Genomic DNA, 26,836 nt, shown 5'->3' with positions numbered 1-26,836 from the left:
AACTTTTTGAAGTGGTGGACATATTCTTTCTTTTGGTAGTGATCAGAGCAGTGTATTAACATGTAAAATGTCATCGAGCTGTCAATTTGTGTATTTAAGCCTATGTAAATCACAGCTTGCTGTAGAAATAAATTTAAAAATATGTAGTTTTACGACTCAAAAAAAAAATCAGAGCAAATTTTAAAATGTCAATTACAGTGATAACTATTTCTAGGAAGACAGAAAAACCTAGTTTTATAGATATAGCCAATATATATCTTGTATTTAACCTATGTAACACTATAGAATAAAACAAAACAGCATCAACTAATATTATGATGGTTAAATGACTTGTACATTCTGATTACATGTCAGCAATTTAATATACATCTTTTAGAAAGCTTTCTGGTTTCTATCATCCACAGTAAGTTTAATGTGAAATATAAACTTGACATGACACCAGCATATATAAAACATTAATCAAATGTATCAGATATTGTTAAGAGCTGATCTTTTAACACATCATCTAACTACCAGGTTCTTCTTTGAGAAACAGGTATCACCATTTTCATGGAACCACAAAAAGAGAATATTCCATGTCTTTAAATTATCTGTATGAGTAGCCACACCAAAAATACTTAAGAAATAATTTTTGGCCAAACATTTCAAAGGACTTCAAAATGTTACAATTACCTAACAGGACTTGCAAATAAAAGAAAACAATGAACTAGCTGTACCTTTGCTAGTCTCTCACACATTGCGTACCCTGTTCTTCCATGTTTCCAATGATACTATGAGTACAACACTCTGTCATTCTTTCATGCCTGGTAAGGTCTTTTCTGAAACCCATCTTAAACATTATATTCCTGATAAACACTCTTCCTATCCCCCCATGCGGAATTAGTCACTCCTTTTGATGGTTTCTACTGTGCTTTTCCAGATTACCACACAACTTATGTTAACTGCTTTTGTTTGACTTCATAGCTCCAACACTGCAATTGTAATAGGCACTCAATATAGTGGGTTAAACAATTACACTGACACAATCAAGGGAATCAGAACGTTAGTTCTTGAGAACATTTTTCTTGACGAAAAATATTTTGAGCAAATAAAAGTCATTATTCTGGTGAGGAAAGATCTGACTTCATGTTCGAATTCTATCCTTACCTACAAAGTACTAAAAGAAAAGAAAAAGTAGTTTTATATCAGTATTATTCACTTCTCATAAGGTTTAGTATATTTTTAAAAGAAGTCCTATTACTTTGTCACACTGAAAAATTCTCATATATTATTGAGAATTCTGAGCAGTTCATTCATAACTCAGGTTTGAAATTTCTATACCATCAAAGAAACCGCTTCCTAAAGATGAAGATTTTAAGAATTTTGGAAAACAAAAGCAAAGCTTAAAACCAGTTAACATGGGTGCAAAAGGCGCAAACCACTGCCTGACCTAGCAGAAAATTAAATTTCTGCATGCCTATACAAAGAATAGTTGCGTTGCTTCACTTGCAAAACCTTGAGGAATTCATCAACTTGAGAAGGGGATACCATAAAAATTGAGAATTCAGTTTAGAGGAATGAACTGAAAGGGAACATGGTTTAAGATGATAGAACCATGTTCTTACAATTGTAAAAAAAAAAAAAAAAAAAAAAAAATAGGACTAGGCCATTACTTACAAACAGCACATTTCTGGGAAGGGTGATAAGGATTAAAATAAATAAAGCAAAGTTTTTACACACAGCACAGCACAACTGACCTATACACAAAGGGCAGAGGCCATCTTTTGCCTCTGAGGTGAAAAGGAAGGAAGAAAACCTATGCCTTCTCCTTTGTGCCAACACTGGAAATAACTGAGCCAGAAGTCTGAAAGTTCTATTCTTATGTTAGTTAAAGGAATTACATAAAATTCTTGGTAAGTGAATAGACAGAATAATCTTTTATGAATAGAATTCTAAAGGAACTAATGCTGAAGCTGAATTATCATCCCCTTACCTTAGTGATGAGAATTCGGTATTTTTCTACCAGGTGGTCATTGTTGTGACAACCTGCTAGGAGCTGCCAGACTTCTCCTCGAAGAGCTTCAGGAACACCGCTTCTTACTAAGGATGACAACTGCTTTGGCCTCACGCTCAAGTTGAGATGCCTAAAAACAAAGCCATAAGCTGTAAGTGCATAAAAGACAGAGCTTTTAAAAGAGTGTTACTTTTAGGAAAGCTAAACTAAACGATATATAAAGACTTAATAAAAAACATTAATAAAGAAAAAAGCCTAGAACTAGACGTGGCCAATATAACTGTAAAAGATTGGGTGGAGAAAAAAATTCTGAAGTCAGACTGTGTCTTATGTATCTCTAAATTATTGGTCTAATTAAAAAAAAAATCAGAACTGGAAACTACAGCTTTATGGTTGTGACTTGTGCAAGAAAAACAAAGCAAAATTCTCAATAGTGGACACATAGCTAAAGATAAGAGCTCGGCTCTGCATCAAAATTAATAAGTAAACTGTATATTTTTATGTTTTAGGTAAAGATTTGTTCTAAGTAAGAATATAAAAATAAATGCTTTCAGCAGTTTTTATGGTGCTTTAAATAAATTTTTAATAACTATGATGGATAAAAGTTTCTACTGTACTATTATATTGTCAAAACAAGTTACTAAAGTGTTGGAGCTTCATTTATTTCATCTACAAAATGGGGGGAATAAGACATCTCTTTGGTGGGGGGTTGCAGCATGCAGGATCTTATTTTTCAGATGATGATGAAAGTCACTTAGTTGTGGCCAACTCTTTGTGACCTTGTGGACTGCAGCCTGCTGGGCTCTTCTGTTCATGGAATTCTCCAGGCAAGTGTTCCCAGACCAGAATCAAACCCATTGCCCCCTGCAGTGGAAGCCCGAAGTCCTAATCATCGGACCGCCAGGGAATTCCCTAAAATACTTTTACTGGGGGAAATAAAACATCTTGAAAAAGAATTTTTAGAAGTGTTGGTATTAACTTACAAAGTGCTTTTGCATTTAATTTTATTCGATCCTCACAACAACCATTTGAGGTATGTGGTAGTATCTCCAGTTCTACAGATGGAGAAAGAAGTTCAGGGAAGTTGATTAAGAGACTGAGGTAGACTCAAGCTCAATGAATGCTCTATCTGTTACATCACAGGTGCTTTGTGATTTGAGAGCCACCATTACTGAGTCAATAAAGCAAGATTCTGACATGGAGGAATTTCTGTGGCTATCAGATTTAAGCACAACTTACCAGGACTTCCCTGGTGGCTCAGACAGTAAAGCGTCTGCCTACAATGAGGGAGATGTGGGTTCGATCCCTGGGTCGGGAAGATCTTCTGGAGAAGGAAATGGCAACCCACTCCAGTACTCTTGCCTGGAAAATTCCATGGACAGAAGAGCCTGGTAGGCTACCATCCATGGGGTCACAAAGAGTTGGACATGACTGAGCGACTTCACTTACTGGTACAAAATGACCACTATCAAAATATTGTACAGAAAGGTCTTGAGACTTCTCTCAAAATTCTCCCAGAACTCCAGCAGAATGAAACACAGTACATTTAAAAGTTATTAAAAGTTATTAATTCTGTGATGATGCTAGCACCTTAATACAAGAGCTATAGACAGTTTAACACAGTTTTGGCTTTGCTTGGGGGAAAAAAATATATATACACACACACACACACACACACATATATATAAGTTGAAGAGTTGGAAGTAGAAAGGACTAAAGTAGTTCCATTATCTAATCCAAGGATTGGCACACTATGGCCTATGGGACAAATCTGGCTCACCATGTGTTTCTGTAAACCAACTCTTACTGAAACACAAGCCATTTTTATTTATGTATTGTCTATGGCTGCTTTCACACTGCAACAGTAGAGGTGAGTAGGTGCAACAGAGTCTATTGACCACAAAACCTAAAATATTTATATTTGGCTCTTAAAAAAAAAACTAACCCAAGAATTATTTGATAACACAAGCTTGATTTATATTGGTAAAATCATTTTCAGAATAATTTTGTCACTGATGATAACTCAGCCAACTATTACTGACATTAGTTCTCTTAACCACTAAAATTCTTATCAAAATGAACCTGGAGAATTAGAGCACAAAGGTATATTTATTATAAACACTGACACTAAAATCTAATGTAGAGTTAAATCAGTTTTGGAATCAGACCTGAATGTGTTAAAAATTCTGAGCCTGCTGTTTACTAACTAGAATTGTTGACTTAATCTCTAAGCCAGTTTCCTCATCTATAAAAATGGATACTATTTTATAAGGTTATTATAGTTGAAATAGAGCACATAACTTAGCACAGTACTGGGCACAGAGTAAATCTATTACTTCTTACTATGATTACTACCATCGCAACATCTATTATTCTTAATCTACAATAATCCTGCATGGTGGTTCTACAGACTTATATTTTGCAAATGAAGACAGATTCTCAAGAGTTAAGTGACCTGCACAAGATCATACAGTTTAGAAACAGGAGAGGTAGGACCTGAAGCCAGGTCTACTAGGCTCTAAAATTCCATGACACGGTGATGATTCCTATCGTAAAACACATATAATAATGATGAAAAAATAATGACAAAATAAATTGAAGAAATATTATTACTTCTAAACACATGACTGAATCAGCAAAAAAAACAGTTATAAACATCCTGAAGATAGGTGAGACAGATGGAAAGTTAGTTAACGTATTTGAAGGAGTACGATAAGGATATCATTTTATCAAAAGAATAACAATATGGATAAACAAAAGCCTGATAACTAAACAAATTCCAAGCAATTGTATAAAACGCTGGTGGGTTCATTTTATAAAACTTAGAGCATTTAGAGTCTAAATGCTGTATCTATATAATTTTACATACACTATTATATAACCCATGTCAAGACTCAATTACGTTTCTATTTTAGAGCAGAAATCTTTTTATACAGATGAAATTTCTGCCAGCAGCAGTCCAAACACTCCAAATTCACTGAACTGAAAATATATTGTGATGAGAGCATCAGCAGGTTTGTCTCCTGATTGCTGAAGGAATGTAAAAAAATAAAAGAGAACTATTCCCCTGGGGGGGCTTCTGCAGATGTCATTTATTAAAACCACTTGTGTAAAGACAAACCATGCTTTGGTTTGCATTCTCCTCCTGTACATATTTGACATTTCCCAATTGGAGAGTGTTTTACCGAAAGTGTAAAGCTTTGTGAGAGTGCTAGAAGCAGATGATGCCCATTATAGTCCCAGCCCTTAAGGGCATGAAGTTTGTTTTTAATGCTGAGACACAATTTTACTAAGAGCAGAGTGAAGGTTTCAATAGTTAAAACTTCAGAGAAAAATCAGACTCCAAGTAGCAGGTCCATGGGGGAGTTGGTATGATAACCCTAAGAACCAGAAAGTCAGAAACAGAAAACTGCTCAGATCATTTTCAAGTTCAGCTCTTTTCAGCATATACTGGCATCCTACACAGTGGGGAAAGTAAACGACATAAACGTCTCACCAACCTGATTTACCAGAATGTCTCTGATTTCACTAATAGATTACCTGAAGCAAGTGTACTCTTTTTAGACAGTCTATAGGATATTTCTTAACACTGTCATCAAACTGTCTCTTGAGCTGATGAGAAATTCCTGAATTTTACAAGTGTTACTAATTGGTAGAGCAATAAATATATACCATGTTTATAACATTCTGCTCTGTCACTTGAGGCATATAACAGAGATAGGGAAAAATCCCACTGCAGTCTCTATCATGGTTCTATGCATTGTGTATCTTCTAAGCTTTCCTGATTACTGTGTATTGCCTTAACTACTGTGTATTATCTTAACCAATCAGCAATTCCTACCCACTTCAATATAAGTGACTTCTTTCCTTAATTATTTTCTCCATGGATTCCATGTTTGCATAAATATTTCTGCAGCACTGAAAGCTTACTAGGTTTCTGATATTTTGAAAGCTGATTTCAGATCTTCACGACTTCATTACCCTTATAAACCTCTACCAACAGAGATTCTCGAATGTGAACCTCATACTTAGGTTTTTATTATCAGCTCCAAAACTGAAAAATGTTTGGCAAAATTCCCTACCCATAACATAAGAACTGGAAAGGAGAACTATTCTATCACAACTTACCATTTAGACAGCAGTTCTCCCCATGTTTCAAGAATTTTTTCTGCACATTCTTTGGATACATCACCAGATCCACTCAAGAGAGGCTCATCGTTATCTTTAATAAACAAAACACACAAAAAAGGATAATAGAGGTAGCTATGCTAGCCAGAAGAATGACCTGGAAATGTAACAGTCAAATTTGAAAGATTTCATTGGGAGCACAGTATCATAACTTCTCTCTAAGCATATAGTCATAAATACAAGAAAAGTAAAAGTGGCCCTAGGTGGAATGTTGCTGAAACTCTTTAATTCTCTTCCTTTTTATATATGCCTATATAATGTCAACTGAAAAAAGAGCCATATGACTATAAAATGATAGGACTCAAAGTATGGTATGTTCTCTTACCTGTTTCACAGCAAACAATGTCACACATGAAAATATATAGCAGTCTTACGTATAACAGCTAAAAGCACAAAACACACATGCATAAGCTTCCAAAATAGAAAAGCAGAGAGTATTTGAATAAATTTTGATGTACGTTTACAATCCAAACTTGTGTTGACACTTTTTAACATAATGATTTGGCAAAATATTAAGTGCACATAAAATTAAAATAAGAACTAAATCTTATAGAGCTATGGTTTTTTCTTTCCTCTTTTATGTTTTTATGACTTTCTAAATTTTCTATACTGGCATGGATTAATAGAAAGCATAAAAATACTTTCTAAAAAGGACCAAGATGAATCATTTCAAACTTTGTTCAAGTAATCAGGAAATGTAAATCTGAATACAAATTTAAGGATTATAAGATTTAAAGACAATGAAAAAAAGTGATAATGATAATAAAGGAATGTGAGAGAAATGAAAAAAGTAATGAAAGTAGTGGGAAAATAAGATTTACTTAATCTTTTTTGTTGGACACTTAGGGAGTTTTCAACTTTTTGCTACAAATAGTATTAGGATGAACAGATCTCATTGTTTTTATTGGGTATATGCCCAGAAGGGAACTTCCTGAGTTAAAAAAATGTATGCTTTTAAGGATTCTGAAACTTATGACCAACTGCCTCCCAAAATGGTTTTTCCAACTGACATTTGCACTAGTTGGGTAAAACAGTACTTGTTTCCATGTCAACTCAATCAATGCTGTTTCTAAATGTTTTTGTTTAACCTGCCTTTAAAAACTTTGTATCTTAAAAAAAAAAAAGTTTGGATCTTAACATCGCTTGATGATTATATCATGAATTGGCATCCCTTTAGTGATAGTATATCTGTACTGATTTTAAAGGTTCAGAAATCCAGGATATTTATTACTAAATTTATTTACATTATAATATCTTGAACATTATCAGCAGTTTTCACAATGAGTTCGGGAAGAAGACAGACTGAATATAAGTGAGACCTCCGCAGATGAATAAGGAAAAGAGAAAGGCTCAAGGGCACTGAGATAACGTCCCTCTGCTTCACTACTTTCCAGAGCTGGCCGTACTCTAAATGCCTCAAGTAATTCTCCACTCATTAAAAATGTCAATATAACACAATGTCTTTGGGTGATGGCAGCTATTTTAAAATGTATTAAAATTTACAAGAGATAATTCCTTTAAAGAGATTAGGAAGACTTATCTTACAAAATTCTCTTTTATTGTTTGGATGTGTTCAGAATGTTGCCTCTGAACACCTCCCCTTTATAACTGCTGGCTTCCTGCCCTGTAAGCACAAATGGCCAATGGATAAGGAGGCTCTTTAGAGGACTATAGCCATTTCTTTTCAGGGAGCAAACATCACAACAGGACCAAGTTCCCTGGTTTGTACACTGGATTAGATAGAATGAAGAGATGGTATGGCTGCAGTCTCGTCATTAACTTTTCACTATGGAAATGGATCTAGGAAGGCTACTCATCTTGCTAATATTTACTGAGCATTTATTATATACCAGGAATTGGACTACACACCACGGAAACAACATGGAACAGAAAGGGATACACTCTCTTCCTTTACAGAGCTTCTGTTCTAATGATCCTGATTCTCCCATGGACTGCCACCTGCCCTTAGTCCTTCTCTCTCCCCAGTTAAGTGCTGTCAGCAGAGGCCTTCTGAATCCCCTCAATTATATTAAAAACACCGTGCCTATTATAGACTAGAACTACATCTCAGTCTTGATGTTATCTATTAGCTGGGCCCAAATTTCTTTTTAACTGGTAGATATCCTTTAACACCTATAATATGGAGATTTGCACAGTCTCTGGTTTCACAATAAATGGTGTGTCTTTCTGAACTTTTGCCAAGTCTTAAAGGGAGGAAAGTTCTGTAAATTTTTATTTGCTCTGCATCTTAAGCAATGTTGACACAAAGGAAAACTCCAAGTCTCCAGAACCAGTTATATGGTCAATTTCAAACAGGAGGAACAATTTGACCCTTCCTGGACTTAAAACATGACTTAAATTGTCTCTGCAGGAGACTCTAAACTGTATACTAACTTTTCAAAAACATTTGTGCCTTCTTTGCACTTCAAAATGCTTTATGTGAATGCATGCTCATAGATGATAACACAATAGAGCTCAGACTGCTAATTCACAAACCTGGATTAAAATCCTCCCTGCCAATTTCTAAATATTGCGACATTAGGCAAACTCACTTTCCTTATGTTCAAAATAAGTCTTATTTTTCAGGAATTTGTGTGGATTATATAAACAAAGTATTATCTTACTTCATAAACAAAGTGTCTGTCTACCACACTAAGCATCTAGCAACTGGTGGCCATTAACATTGCCAATAAATGATCCTAAGTTGATTAGTTATAGGAAAAGTAGAAGTTATGGGGAAGAACAGGAATTGGGAAGTCAGCACTTGCTCTAAACTTGGAAAAAGTACATATAATCATGGACACATATTTCTTCTACCCCAATCAAACATTCCTATCACCCTGATGCTTCTGTTAATGTACTTTTTTTAGCCAGAAGTGTCCAAACCAGCACATTTATCTCTGAATTCTCCCTGCACTTTGAAAGTTCCAGCTAAAAAAAGAGTCACGGTGCTCCACCACATACTCCACAATGAAAACTGAATTCTCTCCTATGAATTTCCAGAACACTCCCTGTGAACCTCACATAGATGCATACCTCTTACGACTTTTCATAATCAGCTTGGTTTTGCCCTTAAAAATAAAGCTCTGGTACAAAATGCCTTCCAAACTTTCATTTTTCCTGTATTCCTTCCCTCCATTTCTCACTCTGACACAGAACTGACAGAACAATTCACAGACATAATCATGAAAAAGAGGGAGGAGAAAAAAAAAAAAAGAACTGGTTGATTCCTAGTATTTATCAGTGTGAAAATCCAATAATGTATAAATCAGTTGAGATGGAAACATTTATTTAGGCAGAAGCTGTGTCAAATTTGCTCTAAAAATGTGCTGTATTAATTCACTAAGCTAGCAGAGACTGATTCTTTTTAAAAAAAGCACTAATTATAAATCTCATTTTTTCTAACTTGGCTATAATTACCTCAAAGAAAGTCCAATGGCAATCATTTTTTATCTCCCATAGTCCTTTGCATAGACTCTCATAAACATTTTTTAAAAGTATTCAAAACACTATGTCACTTTATCACTTCCCTGATAAAACTGTAATGGTCTGTGTACACCACCCAAAATAGAAATTAAGTTCTCCCTACAATTTACCTTCCTCTTCATCATCTTCTGGAGGAGAAGGTATCATTGAACTCTGAGATCCTGACTGTGGCAGGCGAATGGAGGGACTGGCTGTAGTTTTCCTCCTCTCTCTCTCTGATTCACTTTCCAAGCATACAACTTCGTATAAAGTGTCAGTATTGTTCTTTCTCTCCTTTTGCTTTATCTTAAAGAGGAAAACACATTATTTATCAAGTGATAAAAATTTTTTCTAAATTGAGCACTACTTCTGATTTTACATAGGATCTGAGAATAAAAAGGTATTACTTTTAATATTTAAACTAAATGTAACCTTTTCTAAGCAGAAAAACATATGTTTAGGCTTAAAACCCTTAAGAAAATAGGATATTTACTGAATAGGATTCTAATTTTGCAATTTTATTTTCTGTATTTAGACTGTATCATCAAACATCCAACTACCAATATTTAGTAAGTTAACTTAAAAAGTTAACTGTTCGGTAGCTTCCCAGTTATGTTAAAATTTTGCTCAAGGTTTCCTATATAAAACTGTATATTAAAAATGTTTTAGAAATAATCTAAAACACACAGTTTAAAACTAAGAATGTCTTATCTCCATGCCCCTACCACCAAATCCTTTGGCCTAGTGATAACAGAATAGGTAACTTTTCTTCCAACTGAAAGCTACAAGTGGTGGGAGGAGAGGTAAATGACAGAAAAGAGATCAATGGAGTTCACAAAATTTTTGATAACTGAAATTGTTTTGTATTTTGGGTTTATCTTGAGGTAAGCACATAACATTTTAAACTGATCTAAAAAAAATTAAGAGTAGGGAATACAAAATTTTACCAGTACAATATTTACATACATTAATATTCCATATTACAGTCAGTTTAAGGAGGAGGAAAAAAAGAGTGAAATACAGAGCAGGATGAAAAGACAGAACTGTAGGAAAATAAAGAGAGAAAACTAGAACAGAAAGGCAGCAACACCAAAGAGAAAGATACACATGCATGAATTAAAGATACAGAAGGGGGAGGGCAATAAGAGGTTCATTAGAAATATCAGGCAGAGAGCAGATATTACCATCTTCTTAATGTTTATTTGGATTCTTAAGAAAAACTACCCCAATCCTAGAAGGCTAACATAGTAGCAACAGGTCCTTTCAACAGCATCCTGAAGCACTGTTTAATTAAGTAGTTGGTAAACTTTTCTGTAAAGGGCCAAACAGTAAATATTTTAGTCTATGTGGGCCAGTAGTCTCTGCTGCAACTCCTCAACTCTACCATTACGGTACAAGAGCAGTCATAGACAGTGAGCATGACTATGTTTCAAAACTTTTTTATACCAACCAGTCAGGCCAGATTTGACCCACAGATCAGATGTGCTGACTGTTTTAACATGTACAAAGGATTATTAAATTTTCAAGATGAACAAATGACTTAATTACTTACTATTAATTAAAGGACCCAGACTCTGTGAAATTACATATTAACCTCTAGGTTTGTGACCAATGGCTAAACAAATAATTTCTGTACAACAGAAAAGATAACCCAAAGGTTACCTACAGTACATTAAACAGTTTTGTTTCTATCCCAACAATCTTGTTCTAATTTTTTTTTCCTAAGAAAAGACTATATAAATTCAAGTTCCTCAAATACTTGGAACCAGTTTTACCATCTTACTGGTTCCCTCATTACTTAATGAATTATATTAAAATCTATGACATATGTTCATTCTAAATTTGCAATTATGATTTTTAACTTTCAAATATTCTGCTTAGATTGGTCAAAGGATTTACTTTTGTTTTTGCTTATTCTCTAAAACATTACTTAATTTCTTTCTAAAATAGTTCAAAGATCAACATAACTTATTACCTTAAAAAATTTTTTCCCCAGAAACTATATAAACGTTAACAACCCCTGCACTTCACCTTGAACTCCCCTTTGAGTAATAGTGACCAGAGCAATCCTGTCCATTGGAAGTCAGATAAATATGGAGTCAAGATGATTTGTTAAATACAAAAAGAAAAATCTACTTTTACAAAAGAGAAACCTAGTAGTACCATCTTAACAAGTTATCATACATCTCAGGAATAGTTCAGTAACCTGTGGGTCCTGATCTAGCAGTTCAAGAGTTCTAGCACAGAAATCATTTTCTATCTTGAGAGGTACAGTGAAATACTGCATATGAGTGAGTATGCCCACGAATACATACACACAGGCTTCCCAGGCAGCACAGTGGTAAAGAATCTGCCTGCCAATGCAACAGACTTGGGTTTGCTCCCTGGGTTGGGAAGATTCCCTGGAGTAGGAAATTGCAACCCATTCCACTATTCTTGGTTGGAAAATTACATGGACAGAGGAAACTAGTAGGCCACAGTCCCTGGGGTCACAAAGAGTCAGATGTGATTGAATGCACGCACAGATGCGCATGCACACACACACACAGCAAGTACATGCACAGATAGAAGCTTGGGTTTCCAACATGGATGGTTATACTAATTACTTGTCTATGAACACTGGACACATCAATTAGTCTTTCAGACATTAGCTTCTTCATTTATAAAATAATAAATTTATAAAACATTTTAAGACCCCTACAGTGTATTTCAGATCAGATCAGTTGCTCAATCGTGTCCAACTCTTTACGACCCCACGAATTGCAGCACGCCAGGCCTCCCTGTCCATCACCAACTCTTGGAGTTCACTGAGACTCACATCCATCGAGTCAGTGATGCCATCCAGCCATCTCATCCTCTGTCGTCCCCTTCTCCTCCTGCCCCTAATCCCTCCCAGCATCAGACTCTTTTCCAATTAGTCAACTCTTCGCATGAGGTGGTCAAAGTACTGGAGTATCAGCTTTAGCATCATTCCTTCCAAAGAAATCCCAGGGCCGATCTCCTTCAGAATGGACTGGTTGGATCTCCCTGCAGTCCAAGGGACTCTCAAGAGTCTTCTCCAACACCACAGTTCAAAAGCATCAATTCTTCGGCGCTCAGCCTTCTTCACAGTCCAACTCTCACATCCATACATGGCCACAGGAAAAACCATAGCCTTGACTAGACGGACCTTTGTTGGCAAAGTAATGTCTCTGCTTTTGAATATGCTATCTAGGTTGGTCATAACTTTCCTTCCAAGGAGTAAGCGTCTTTTAATTTCATGGCTGCAGTCACCATCTGCAGTGATTTTGGAGCCCCCCCAAAAAAACTCTGACACTGTTTCCCCATCTATTTCCCATAAAGTGATGGGGCCGGATGCCATGATCTTCGTTTTCTGAATGTTGAGCTTTAAGCCAACTTTTTCACTCTCCATTTTCACCTTCATCAAGAGGCTTTTTAGTTCCTCTTCACTTTCTGCTATAAGGGTGGTGGCATCTGCATATCTGAGGTTATTGATATTTCTCCCGGCAATCTTGATTCCAGCTTGTGTTTCTTCCAGACCAGCATTTCTCATGATGTATTTTGCATATAACTTAAGTAAGCAGGGAGACAATATACAGCCTTGACGAACTCCTTTTCCTCTTGGGAACCAGTCTGTTGTTCCATGTCCAGTTCTAACTGTTGCTTCCTGACCTGCATACAAATTTCTCAAGAGGCAGATCAGGTGGTCTGGTATTCCCATCTCTCAGAATTTTCCACAGTTTACTGTGATCCACACAGTCAAAGGCTTTGGCATAGTCAATAAAGTAGAAATAGATGCTTTTCTGGAACTCTCTTGCTCTTTCTATGATCCAGCGGATGTTGGCAATTTGATCTCTGGTTCCTCTGCCTTTTCTAAAACCAGCTTGAACATCAGGAAGTTCATGGTTCATATTCTTCATATTCTTCATATTGCTGAAGCCTGGCTTGGACAATTTTGAGCATTACTTTACTAGTGTGCGAGATGAGTGCAATTGTGCAGTAGTTTGAGCATTCTTTTGCATTGCCTTTCTTAGGGATTGGAATGAAAACTGACCTTTTCCAGTCCTGTGGCCACTGCTGAGTTTTCCAAATTTGCTGGCATATTGAGTGCAGCACTTTCACAGCATCATCTTTCAGGATTTGAAATAGCTCAACTGGAATTCCATCACCTCCACTAGCTTTGTTCGTAGTGATGCTTTCCAAGGCCCACTTGACTTCACATTCCAGGATGTCTGGCTCTAGGTCAGTGATCACACCATCGTGATTATCTGGGTCGTGAAGATCTTTTTTGTACAGTTCTTCCGTGTATTCTTGCCATCTCTTCTTAATATCTTCTGCTTCTATTAGGTCCATACCATTTCTGTCCTTTATCAAGCCCATCTTTGCATGAAATGTTCCTTTGGAATCTCTGATTTTCTTGAAGAGATCTCTAGTCTTTCCCATTCTGTTGTTTTCCTCTATTTCTTTGCATTGATCGCTGAAGAAGGCTTTCTTATCTCTTCTTGCTATTCTTTGGAACTCTGCATTCAGACGTTTATATCTTTCAGTGTCTTTAGCAATGCAAATTCTGTAATTCTATAATTTTAAGAATTTAAGAATGATTAGTTGGTCTTTTATTCACCTTATGTTACTGTTGGAAAATCTAGTCTTTGGACCATTTCTTCCTCTTTCTTTCCTCACTAATTTTAAAAGTTTCTTCTCTAATATGATGCCATCTTAATATAGGAATTCCCACAGTTGGGAAGGGTTCCAGGCTAAAAAGGAGCTACTGAGTCACCAGATAATTTTAGGGAAAGGAAAAAGAATAAATTTTTAAACATGCATTTTTAATAACGTTTCTATAATTGTTTTTCCAAGCTGTTTAGTAGCTAAGATGTGTTAGACTCTTTTGCGACCCCATGGACTGTAGCTCTCTGGGCTCCTCTGTCCATGGAATTTTCCAGGCAAGAATACTGGAGTGGGTTGCCATTTCCTTCTCCATGTTTTCCCATACTTATGGGAAAAACCAGAAACTACATATTGAATATTTAAGAAATTTTGTCTGTAGCAGTGTTTCCTTTTCTGTCTAATGAAAACTGCAAAGAGGTTAAAATTTCAAATTATGTTTAATTTGACTTAAATCCCCAAAATTCTCTTATAGAAAGAAAGACAAAATAAGTACATATCTATGGGAAGAACCTTGGCTAACAGTCTTAGAAGGCTTATGGTATAAAACTTGTTCAAATGACATCCCATAAAATCTATTTTACATCTTTGGATCTATAAAATATAAACACTATCCTCACTATGGAATATGGATCACTATGGAAATTGGTCCAGAATGTGGTCCACTGGAGAAGGGAATGGCAAACCACTTAGTATTCTTGCCTTGAGAACCCCATGAACAGTATGAAAAGGCAAAATGATAGGATACTGAAAGAGAAACTCCCCAGGTCAGTAGGTGCCCAATATGCTACTGGATCAGTGGAGAAATAACTCCAGAAAGACTGAAGGGATGGAGCCAAAGCAAAAAGAATACCCAGCTGTGGATGTGACTGGTGATAGAAGCAAGGTCCGATGCTGTAAAGAACAATATTGCACAGGAACCTGGAACGTCAGGTCCATGAATCAAGGCAGATTGGAAGTGGTCAAATAAGAGATGGCCAGGGTGAATGTTGACATTTTAGGAATCAGCGAACTAAAATGGACTGGAATTGCTGAATTTAACTCAGATGACCATTATATCTACTACTGCGGGCAGGAATCCCTCAGAAGAAATGGAGTAGCCATCATGGTCAACAAGAGAGTCCAAAATGCAGTACTTGGATGCGATCTCAAAAACGACAGAATGATCTCTGTTCGTTTCCAAGGCAAACCATTCAATATCACAGTAATCCAAGTCTGTGCCCCAACCAGTAATGCCAAAGAAGCTGAACGGTTCTATGAAGACCTACAGACCTTTTAGAACTAACACCCAAAAAAGATGTCCTTTTCATTATAGGGGACTGGAATGCAAAAGTAGGAAGTCAAGAAACACCTGGAGTACCAGGCAAATTTGGCCTTGGAATACGCAGTGAAGCAGGGCAAAGACTAATAGAGTTTTGCCAAGAAAATGCACTGGTCATAACAAACACCCTCTTCCAACAACACAAGAGAAGACTCTATACATGGACATCACCAGATGGTCAACACCAAAATCAGACTGATTATATTCTTTGCAACCAAAGATGGAGAAGCTGTATAAAGTCAACAAAAACAAGACCAGGAGCTGACTGTGGCTCAGACCATGAACTCCTTATTGCCAAATTCTGACTGAAATTGAAGAAAGTATGGAAAACCACTAGACCATTCAGGTATGACCTAAATCAAATCCCTTATGATTATATAGTGGAAGTGAGAAATAGATTTAAGGGCCTAGATCTGATAGATAGAGTGCCTGATGAACTATGGAATGAGGTTCGTGACATTGTACAGGAGACAGGGATCAAGACCATCCCCATGGAAAAGAAATGCAAAAAAAGCAAAATGGCTGTCTGAGGAGGCCTTACAAATAGCTGTGAAAAGGAGAGAAGTGAAAACCAAAGGAGAAAAGGAAAGATATAAACATCTGAATGCAGAGTTCTAAAGAATAGCAAGAAGAGATAAGAAAGCCTTCTTCAGCGATCTATGCAAAGAAAGAGAGGAAAACAACAGAATGGGAAAGACTAGAGATCTCTTCAAGAAAATCAGAGATTCCAAAGGAATATTTCATGCAAAGATGGGCTTGATAAAGGACAGAAATGGTATGGACCTAACAGAAGCAGAAGATATGAAGAAGAGATGGCAAGAATACACAGAAGAACTGTACAAAAAAGATCTTCACGACCCAGATAATCACGATGGTGTGATCACTGACCTAGAGCCAGACATCCTGGAATGTGAAGTCAAGTGGGCCTTGGAAAGCATCACTACGAACAAAGCTAGTGGAGGTGATGGAATTCCATTAGAGCTATTTCAAATCCTGAAAGATGATGCTGTGAAAGTGCTGCACTCAATATGCCAGCAAATTTGGAAAACTCAGCAGTGGCCACAGGACTGGAAAAGGTCAGTTTTCATTCCAATCCCAAAGAAAGGCAATGCCAAAGAATGCTCAAACTGCCGCACAATTGCACTCATCTCACACGCTAGTAAAGTAATGCTCAAAATTCTCCAAGCCAGGCTTCAGCAATATGTGAACCGTGAACTTCCAGATGTTCAAGCTGGTTTTAGAAAAGGCAGAGGAACCAGAGATCAAATTGCCAACATCCGCTGGATCATGGAAAGAGCAAGAGAGTTCCAGAAAAGCATCTATTTCTACTTTATTGACTATGCCAAAGCCTTTGACTGTGTGGATCACAATAAACTGTGGAAAATTCTGAGAGATGGGAATACCAGACCACCTGATCTGCCTCTTGAGAAATTTGTATGCAGGTCAGGAAGCAACAGTTAGAACTGGACATGGAACAACAGACTGGTTCCCAAGAGGAAAAGGAGTTCGTCAAGGCTGTATATTGTCTCCCTGCTTATTTAACTTATATGCAGAGTACATAATGAGAAACGCTGGACTGGAAGAAATCAAGATTGCCGGGAGAAATATCAATAACCTCAGATATGCAGATGACACCACCCTTACAGAAGAAAGTGAAGAGGAACTAAAAGGCCTCTTGATGAAGGTGAAAGTGGAGAGTGAAAAAGTTGGCTTAAAGCTCAACACTCAGAAAACGAAGATCATGGTATCCAGTCCCATCACTTCATGGGAAATAGATGGGGAAACAGTGGAAACAGTGTCAGACTTTATTTTGGGGGGCTCCAAAATCACTGCAGATGGTGACTGCAGCCATGAAATTAAAAGACGCTTACTCCTTCGAAGGAAAGTTATGACCAACCTAGATAGCATATTCAAAAGCAGAGACATTACTTTGCCAACAAAGGTTCGCCTAGTCAAGGCTATGGTTTTTCCTGTGGTCATGTATGGATGTGAGAGTTGGACTGTGAAGAAGGCTGAGCGCCAAAGAATTGATGCTTTTGAACTGTGGTGTGGGAGAAGACTCTTGAGAGTCCCTTGGACTGCAAGGAGATCCAACCAGTCCATTCTGAAGGAGATCAGCCCTGGGATTTCTTTGGAAGGAATGATGCTGAAGCTGAAACTCCAGTACTTTGGTCACCTCATGCGAAGAGTTGACTCACTGGAAAAGACTCTGATGCTGGGAGGGATTGGGGGCAAGAGGAGAAGGGGATGACAGAGGATGAGATGGCTGGATGGCATCATTGACTCGATGGACGTGAGTCTCAGTGAACTCCAGGAGTTGGTGATAGACAGGGAGGCCTGGCGTGCTGTGATTCATGGGGTCACAAAGAGTCGGACACGACTGAGCGACTGATCTGATCTGATGGAAATTACGAAACAGATAATGTAGCTAGTCCAATGATTGCCGCAAGAGGGCCTCAGTTAGTGGCAGCTGCTATGAATTTTTGAAGCAAAGAATGTAAAAGCGGAAATTAACAAACTTAGATTATGTTAGAATGAATGAGAATTAAGAGTGTCCTAAGTGCGCTAAGACAGGAAAAAAACTGTTCAAATTCTTCATACTCTCTCTCTTCTGCCTTCAACTGACTACCCCTCATACCTACCCTCAAGACATCCAAATAAGGAGAAAAATGAGAGATTATTTTTAGGAATTCCCTGCTGTCCTCCCATCTTCCACATATAAACTTCAACTTTTCGCAAAGAAAATATTGACAACTCAGCCTATGTTTAGCTTGTAACTTTAGCAATGAGTCTAGAATAGTCTATCAGCCTAAGTCTTAGGCATACATTATATTTTTGGCTAGCATTTGTTAGCCTCATTAGATACATTATTCTAGATCAAACCACAGAAAAAATATTCCTGTAAACTTATGCAATCTTTGAATCAAAAGTTGTATAATATACGTCCTCAAGGTAAAGCAAGATCAGGGTAATCTTATTTATATTCACTAAGATAAAAGAAACAGAATCCTGTTTAAGAATTTTTTATATACAAATTTATACTAAAAAATATACAATTAATTTGCTGGCAAATGCTTACTCTAGAAACTACTAAGAATCATTTCTACCCACTCTTTAAACTTGTAAAATAATGCTTGCAAATTGGTTTTCTTTCTGAAGCATTCTTTCCCTGAAGCTAACCACTAAATAATCAAAAATGCTGTTCTGATTGCATGACTTAAGTGTTTTTTTCTGTCCCAGTGATATCCCTCCCAATAGCTAAAATGCATGAAGAACATGTATGTGCCAGGAACTCTTCCAAGTACGTTATATAGTTTCTCATCTACTGTCACAATAACGCTCTCAGGAAGATTCTATCACTGCCATTTCAAAGCTGAGTAAACTGAGGCTCAGAGAGTTGAAGGAGCTTGCTCAAAGTCCTAAAGCTAGTCAATGGTAAGATCCATGTACTGTGACTCAAAAGCCAAGTTCTAGATGATAATCCTATAATCCTTTGCTCCTGTCACAGTGAAGATCTGGGACCCAGGTTTACTTTGTGTCTTAAGATAACGCTGAAAAGAAATTCCTGTTCTGCTTGTTACCTTTTTCTAACTATAACCAAAAGGCCTAACTTGGACACACTGGAACTAAAATACTTACTGCTACAGAAAAGTATATTTGGGTAAATCCACATATAATATTATAATCTTGTATAATGGAATTTCAATGTTACATGAAATAAAATTCATAAATTTTTTGGAGAACTATGTTCAAGATGTTTGGGGTATCAGTGAAGAGATCAGAAATATTGCCTTAGGAGGTTTCTAACACTAAAAACACTTAATAAACCAAAAACAAAGTATACTTTGCAGTATATTAGAAGCTAACACCCTTGTATGTAAAAAAATTAAAAAACACTTTTTTATCAACAGAGAGGGAATTGGCAGTACCAGTCGATAACTGGGCAAACTGCAGTGTTAAATGGGGGTGGTGAGGAGTTGCTAAGAAATCTAACCGAAGACCTGAGGACTTGAAGGAGGTGAATAATAGCCAGTGGAATCCAGGGAGGAGCATCTGAAGTAAAAGGAACAGTTAATAGCAAAGGCCCTAAGAGCATGGTTAGAGCAGAGGAAGCAAGAAGTAAGAGGAGTTAGTTTACAATAGGCAGCAGATCAGATAGGGTCATATAACCCACTACATGGACTCAGGATTTTATGGAGTAAAACAGGATTAGAGAATTTGAGCAGAAGAATGATGCAATTTGACACTAGGCTGCTATATTAAGAATATAATATATCAAAAGGTCACAAAAACAGAAATAGAGATGTGTGAAAAAGACATTCCAATAATCCAAGTAAAAACAATGATTCGGATGAAGTTAACGTAATCTAGGTGGTAAGAAATGGTCAGCTTTTAGGTATGCTTTAAAAATAGACAGAATTTCTTGACAGACAGGATTTGGTGTGTGAAAAAATAAGAGAGTAAAATTCTTGGTCAAAGTAACTACCAGGACAAGATGCCCATAAACTGAGATGGTAAAGACAGGTAAGCAGAGTATTTTACGGGTGAGGGATGAAATAATGACATCTTTTTTGGACATGGTAAATTTGAGATATTCTGAAGGCTAAGTCAAAGAGTGGTATTTAAGGAGGAGGAAGTAATTATCTGTATTAAATGCTCCTGACACATTAAGTAAGATGAAAACTCAGACTGACCACTGGATTCAGCAATTCAGGTCACCATGAACTTGATTACTTTCGAGGAGTTCTGACAAACGAAAAGCAAAGAAAGGAGCAGTAAGTTGCGGAGCAACTGGGGTCCCAAAAAAAAGGCTAAAAGAAGGGAACAGAAATTTTATCTGCTGCTCACCACAGGAATGACAGAGTATAGAGTTTGACCGAATTAACTTTTTTTTTTTTAAAGTTCAATACTCAGAAGACCATAACATAATCTCTATAGTTTAAGCATTTAAAATGTCTAATATATAATCCCAAAATACTAGACAAAGAAACATGAAAATATGTCTCTCCAGACTCAGATTTAGCAGCCCAAGATTTTTAAAGTAATTAAAGTTATGCTCAAGAATATATAAGAAGATCTGCTTAAAATAAAGATCAAGGAGGTAATCACATAAAAAACCAGAAACCATTAAACCATAGGGACATTCCCGGAAAAAAAAAACAAGATCCAAAATTAAAAAAAAACTCATTGAATAAGGTTACCAACAAATTGGAAATGATAAAACAAAGTGTCAAGTGAACTTTAAGTTAGGTCAACAGAAAGTATCCTATCTAACAACAACAACAAACAAAAATATTTGGAAAAATAAAAGAATCTCAGAGGTCTGTGGGATAACAAAAGGTAGAAAATACGTATGACTGGAATCCCTTAAGGAGAGAGAAGAGAGATGTGCCAGAGAAAAAATTTGGAAGAAATAATGGGTCAGATTTTCCAAAAAAAATGGTAAAAGAAAAGAAAATAAATAAATAAATTTAAAAATTCACGAAGCCCAGCAAACCTGAAGACAAACAGAAAGAAAAACCACACCTAGGCACATCATAGTTAAAGGTCTAAAAACCCAAGATACAAAATAATATCAAAAGCAGCCAGAGAAAATGACCCATTACAAGTATAAATGCATGCTGACTTCTCTTCAAAAACAGTGAGAATCACAAGACTGTGAGATGACATCTATAAGTGCTGAAAGTAAAAAACTGAACCCTATATCCAGAGAAAATATCCTACTGGGATAAAACTGAAATAAAGACTTTTAGATAAAGAAATCTGACAGTTCACTAAAGAAATTCCTTTAGAAGAAGCTGCTCAGGTTTAACGCAAATGAGACCAGAAAGAAACCTGGCTCTTCAGGAAGAAATGAAAAGCAGAAAACAAAAAACAGGTGGGTAAAAATGAAAGACAACTTTCCTCTTTAATATATTTAAAATACACATGATCATTTAAAGATCTAACTAATAGCTTGTATTAATGATAAATCAGCCTCAGAAGTGACTTCTCTCATTTCCCCCTCTATATTGATAGGAAGGTATAGTACCTGTTTTAGTTTCAAAAAGAAATTTTCAGTAGTACTACGTTTGCTGAAGGGCCAGAATAATCTTTCATTAGGTGAGCAAACTCGGACTTTTGTCTCTAGAAGAAAGCGAACAGGCTCTTGTACTTCTGTTATTACCAAATCAACAGCTGTGGTCATAAACAGCACTTTATCTAGGGAGAGAGAAGGGAGAAGCAAATTTAAGTGGAAATATATTTGCTCACATAATTAAATTACAAGTTTTAAATGACATTCAGAAAAATATGAACAGCTTGAAAAAAGTTTATGCATAGCATATCTGAAAAACTGCACAGGAAATTAGTCACAGTGGTACCCTTTAGGGTGGGACACTAGAACTGTGGCAGACTTTTCCTTTTCCTTATATATCCTTTGAATTTGAAATGATATATAAATATATTATCGCTCCACAAAAAAGTCATACTTAGAAGCCTGTAAATAAATAAGCATGTAAATAGAAAAGGAAGCAGGAAAAGAAAAATTGAAGAAAGGAGAGGGAGGAAAAAATACTTTGTTTACAGGTTAAAATTAATAATAAATTCAAAGAACTATTCAAATTCCTTGGTTTCATCAGAATTAGATACACACTAAATATTTCTCAAATAAGTAGAACTAAGATTTGGGTATCCTCTTGGGACTAAAATTTCTGTTCATGATGTCACCAATCTGCACCACCTTTAGGAGTTTCTTCATTTACAACTTGAAAATGTGGGGATTTTGGATTCCAGCTCCCAGTAATAACATAGGACTTTCCATCTGAACTTTTGCCCATAGATTCCTAAAGAAAAGAATAACAACAACATTAATGCCAAAAAAATAACAGCTAATCCTCATTCTGTTGCCTTAAAAAAAAGTTGTAAAAATATAAGACTATAAAATACGATCACTGGGATGACCCAGAGGGACGGTATGGGGAGGGAGGAGGGAGGAGGGTCCAGGATGGGGAACACATGAGAAATAAAGGAATAAAAAATTAAAAAAAAAAAAAAGAAAAAAAAAATACGATCACACACACACATATATATATATATATATATATATATATATACACACACGAAGTCAAGAGTATATATGGATTACAGCTAAAAATGTGCCAATTATTTATGCAACTGCTCCTGAAGTTATATATAAAGTGAATGCTTACAAATCATATCAAACTGTACAGACATCAGGAAAATTTACTACTTACACCTATGTTGAATTCTTCTGTCAAGTGAACAATTACTACATAAATTTTAGTTATTAAAATAAAGATTTTCATTTAATAGCAATCGTATATACACTGCATACTTTTCTAAAGCTCGTAACAGTCTGCAAACAACTCTCTGACAAAATGTCTTTGACTCCAACATCAACCCTACACTATTGCAGTCAAGAAACTGAGACTAAGTAGGTATAAGGTCAGACTGGTAAAAAGCAAGGAGGAAATACCCTTATCTTTGCTTATTGCTTCATAAATGTGTTTTAACATTAGATTTGGTGTAACAATCTTTATAGAGGAGATAGCATACAAACTTAAAAAAAAAAAAGCTATCCTTACCAAATCTAACAAGTGCATGTCACTATTTCGTACATCTTTCCCTGGGCTAAGGAGAAGACCAAAACATCTGCAAAAAAAGAACCAATATAAAATTTGGGAAAAAGACTACAGCAAAGATGTTTAAGTTAGATCACTGAAAAAAATTCTGACAGAAAAAAGGACATATTGAAATTATCAGTAAATTAGCATTATCAAAATCTATTTCTTTAATTGAGATCAACAAATTTTATGTTTGCCTTTTATTTTCACATACTTGAAGTCAACATACGAGCTGAAGATATAGAGATACTTCAAAAAAAATGAAATATACACTTTAATAACCAAAAGAATTCCCCAGGGAGCAAAACAGTTTGCAAATTTTTGAATACAGTATATGACTGTTTCAGTAGATTGACAAGAAATAAAATTTATACTGAAGCCAACCTTACTAAAAACGTTTACCTTTCAATGGCAAGTTCTTTATTAGTTGTTTGTTGCACATAGATGACAATCTTCTTATCAATTCCTTGTCGGAGTTTAAAGCATTGTCTGTCTTTATCTTTAGGAACTGCGCTGTGGGACAACATGTTTCATCAATTTTGGAAAGCATTTCCTTGTAATATACACCAGAATAACTTTTGTTATGATTTGAAAATCAGGCACTAAAAAGAATTTTCTATGCCTGATAGTCAAATAACAGATATTATCATCTGCCCCTTGATGTGAAAAGATCATTACTGTATGTAAACCACTAAACCATTTTATAAACCACTCATAAAAGCTACAAAACCACTCGTGTCTCCTGAAATGTAACTTTAGTTTTTTTTCTTTTTTGTTGCTGTGAAAATTGAGTTCAGCTAAGTCACTCAGTCGTGTCCGACTCTTTGCGACCCCATGAATCGCAGCACGCCAGGCCTTTCTGTCCATCACCAACTCCCGGAGTTCACTCAAACTCATGTCCATTGACTCGGTGATGTCATCCAGCCATCTCCTCCCTGTCGTTTCCTACTCCTCCTGCCCTGAATCCCTCCCAGCATCAGAGTGTTTTCCAATGAGACAAATCTTCGTATGAGGTAGCCGAAGTATTGGATTTTCAGCTTTAGCATCAGTCCTTCCAAAGAACACCCAGAACTGATCTCCTTTAGAATGGACTGGATGGATCTCCTTGCAGTCCAAGGGACTCTCAAGAGTCTTCTCCAATACCACAGTTCAAAAGCATCAATTCTGCTGCTCTCAGCTTTCTTCACAGTCCAACTCTCACATCCATACATGATCACTGGAAAAACCATAGCCTTGACTAGACGGACCTTTGTTGGCAAAGTAATGTCTCTGCTTTTGAATATGCTATCTAGGTTGGTCATAACTTTCCTTCCAAGGAGTAAGCGTCTTTTAATTTCATGGCTGCAGTCACCATCTGTAGTGATTTTGGAGCCCAAAAAATCAAGTCTAACACTGTTTCCCCATCAATTTCCCATGAAGTGATGGGACCAGATGCCATGATCTTAGTTTTCTAATATTGAGCTTTAAGCCAACTTTTTCACTCTCCTCTCTCACTTTCATCAAGAGGCTTTTTAGTTCCTCTTCACTTTCTGCCATAAGGGTGGTGGCATCTGCATATCTGAGATTATTGATATATCTCCCGGCAATCTTGATTCCAGTTTGTGTTTCTTCCAGTCCAGCATTTCTCATGATGTACTCTGCATATAAGTTAAATAAACAGGGTGACAATATACAGCCTTGATGTACTCCTTTTCCTATTTGGAACCAGTCTGTTGTTTCATGTCCAGTTCTAACTGTTGCTTCCTGACCTGCATACAAATTTCTCAAGAGGCAGATCAGGTGGTCTGGTATTCCCATCTCTTTCAGAATTTTCCAGTATATTGTGATCCACAGAGTCAAAGGCTTTGGCATAGTCAATAAAGCAGAAACAGTTGTTTTTCTGGAACTCTCTTGCCTTTTCCATGATCCAGTGGATGTTGGAAATTTGATCTCTGGTTCCTCTGCCTTTTCTAAAACCAGCTTGAACATCTGGAAGTTCACGGTTCACGTATTGCTGAAGCCTGGCTTGGAGAATTTTGAGCATTACTTTACTAGCGTGTGAGATGAATGCAATTGTGCGGTAGTTTGAGCATTCTTTGGCATTGCCTTTCTTTGGGATTGGAATGAAAACTGACCTTTTCCAGTCCTGTGGCCACTGCTCAGTTTTCCAAATTTGCTGGCTATAGTGCAGCACTTTCACAGCATCATCGTTCAGGATTTGAAATAGCTCAACTGGAATTCCATGATCTCCACTAGCTTTGTTCATAGTGATGCTTTCTAAGGCCCACTTGACTTCACATTCCAGGATGTCTGGCTCTAGGTGAGTGATCATACCATCATGATTATATGGGTCGTGACTATCTATGCTATGGTAAAATCATAATTTATCTTGTGCTATGGCTAACTATATACACATATATTTTTTAAATAGGTCATATGGGTATACCACTTTTTCAAATAAGTCATATGGGTATACCACTGTATTTGGCTTTAGGTATAACTGGCATACAACATAGTAGTTTCAGGTTTACAACATAATGATTTTATATTTGCATTTATTGTGAAATGCATAGTATTTTAACCACTGTATTACAGTCAACATTTAATTTCCACTTTTTAATTTTGCTAATATTGTGTTAAGAGGAACATTCATGCTGGTAACTCTCTTGGCATCTCAATTACTACAGAATCACTGGAAGAAAGGAACTGTGTTTGAAAAATTCAAATTTGACAAAGGCATCCTTGTCAATAATTTCATCACTGTATTAGGTTCTACAACACTCTTTTCTATTATAAATTCAGGAAAACATGCAACAAAAAGATAACAGAGCCCTAACAAATGTGTAAAGAAATCTGACCATCCAGGGGTTTTCTGTACAGCATTTCCTTGATACACAGTTGAAAAGGGATATTTGTGATTGTTAACCTTTCTACCTTGAAAATGCCTAATCTCAGAAGGAGAAATTACCCTAGTGCTTCACTTCTGAGAGATCTTAGAAACCTTTCCTATTTATAACTTGGAATTTATAAACAATCTTCAATCTTTATTTTTAATAAAGGAAAAAAGTTTAAACTATTCTGTTTCTTAAAATGGAAAAAAATTATTATAAGGTTTATAGATTATGATTTCTACTTCCCAGTATAGGAATGCATATTGCAGAAAACACCATAATAATGTTGGTGTGAAAATAGAAATATAAATAAGAAAGCATAAAGTACAATGACTTATACTTTATTGTACAAATCAAGGTTGAAGCTGCATTGTATACTAAACTTGCCACCAGATGGCATGAGAATTCCAAAGTCTTTGAAGGGAGAGCAATGTTATCAGTTTCCCAAATGAAACAATCATTGTGCCTTTTAATTTAAAAGCAAAATATCAGAACCATTTATATTTTCATTTTATCTATTTTATGAGTAGTCATGAAGGAAAGAAAGTTCTACATGCAACTACTGATTGTGATACCAAGAAGCAACCGTTTTGTGATATGAGCTGTGGAGAAAAAAAAAGTCAGTCATCAAAAAAAAAAAAAAAAAACAAACAGTCAGTCATCTTGCAACCATAATAAACTTAGAAAGGATTTTTAGACTCTAGCCACT

General features: G+C 36.2%; 1 protein-coding gene across 6 annotated transcripts in view; it reads right to left on the bottom strand.

The window, feature by feature from the left end:
- RABGAP1 (RAB GTPase activating protein 1) overlaps positions 1-26,836 on the bottom strand; it is a 169,313-nt gene that overhangs the window by 88,107 nt on the left and 54,370 nt on the right. For all 6 annotated transcript variants that reach the window (XM_027556208.1, XM_027556211.1, XM_027556207.1 and 3 more), the window contains 7 exons: positions 23,660-23,770; positions 23,219-23,285; positions 22,354-22,456; positions 21,664-21,833; positions 9,778-9,952; positions 6,122-6,215; positions 1,973-2,123 (listed from right to left, as the gene is read on the bottom strand). In XM_027556208.1, coding sequence (XP_027412009.1) covers positions 1,973-2,123; positions 6,122-6,215; positions 9,778-9,952; positions 21,664-21,833; positions 22,354-22,456; positions 23,219-23,285; positions 23,660-23,770 — 871 coding nt within the window. The remainder of the gene's footprint in view (positions 1-1,972; positions 2,124-6,121; positions 6,216-9,777; positions 9,953-21,663; positions 21,834-22,353; positions 22,457-23,218; positions 23,286-23,659; positions 23,771-26,836) is intronic.

Source organism: Bos indicus x Bos taurus, chromosome 11 (genome assembly GCF_003369695.1).
Source record: "Bos indicus x Bos taurus breed Angus x Brahman F1 hybrid chromosome 11, Bos_hybrid_MaternalHap_v2.0, whole genome shotgun sequence".
Lineage (NCBI taxonomy): Eukaryota > Metazoa > Chordata > Mammalia > Artiodactyla > Bovidae > Bos > Bos indicus x Bos taurus.
The sequence above is the reverse complement of the archived record's forward strand: the minus strand, read 5'-3'. Positions and strand labels throughout refer to the sequence as shown.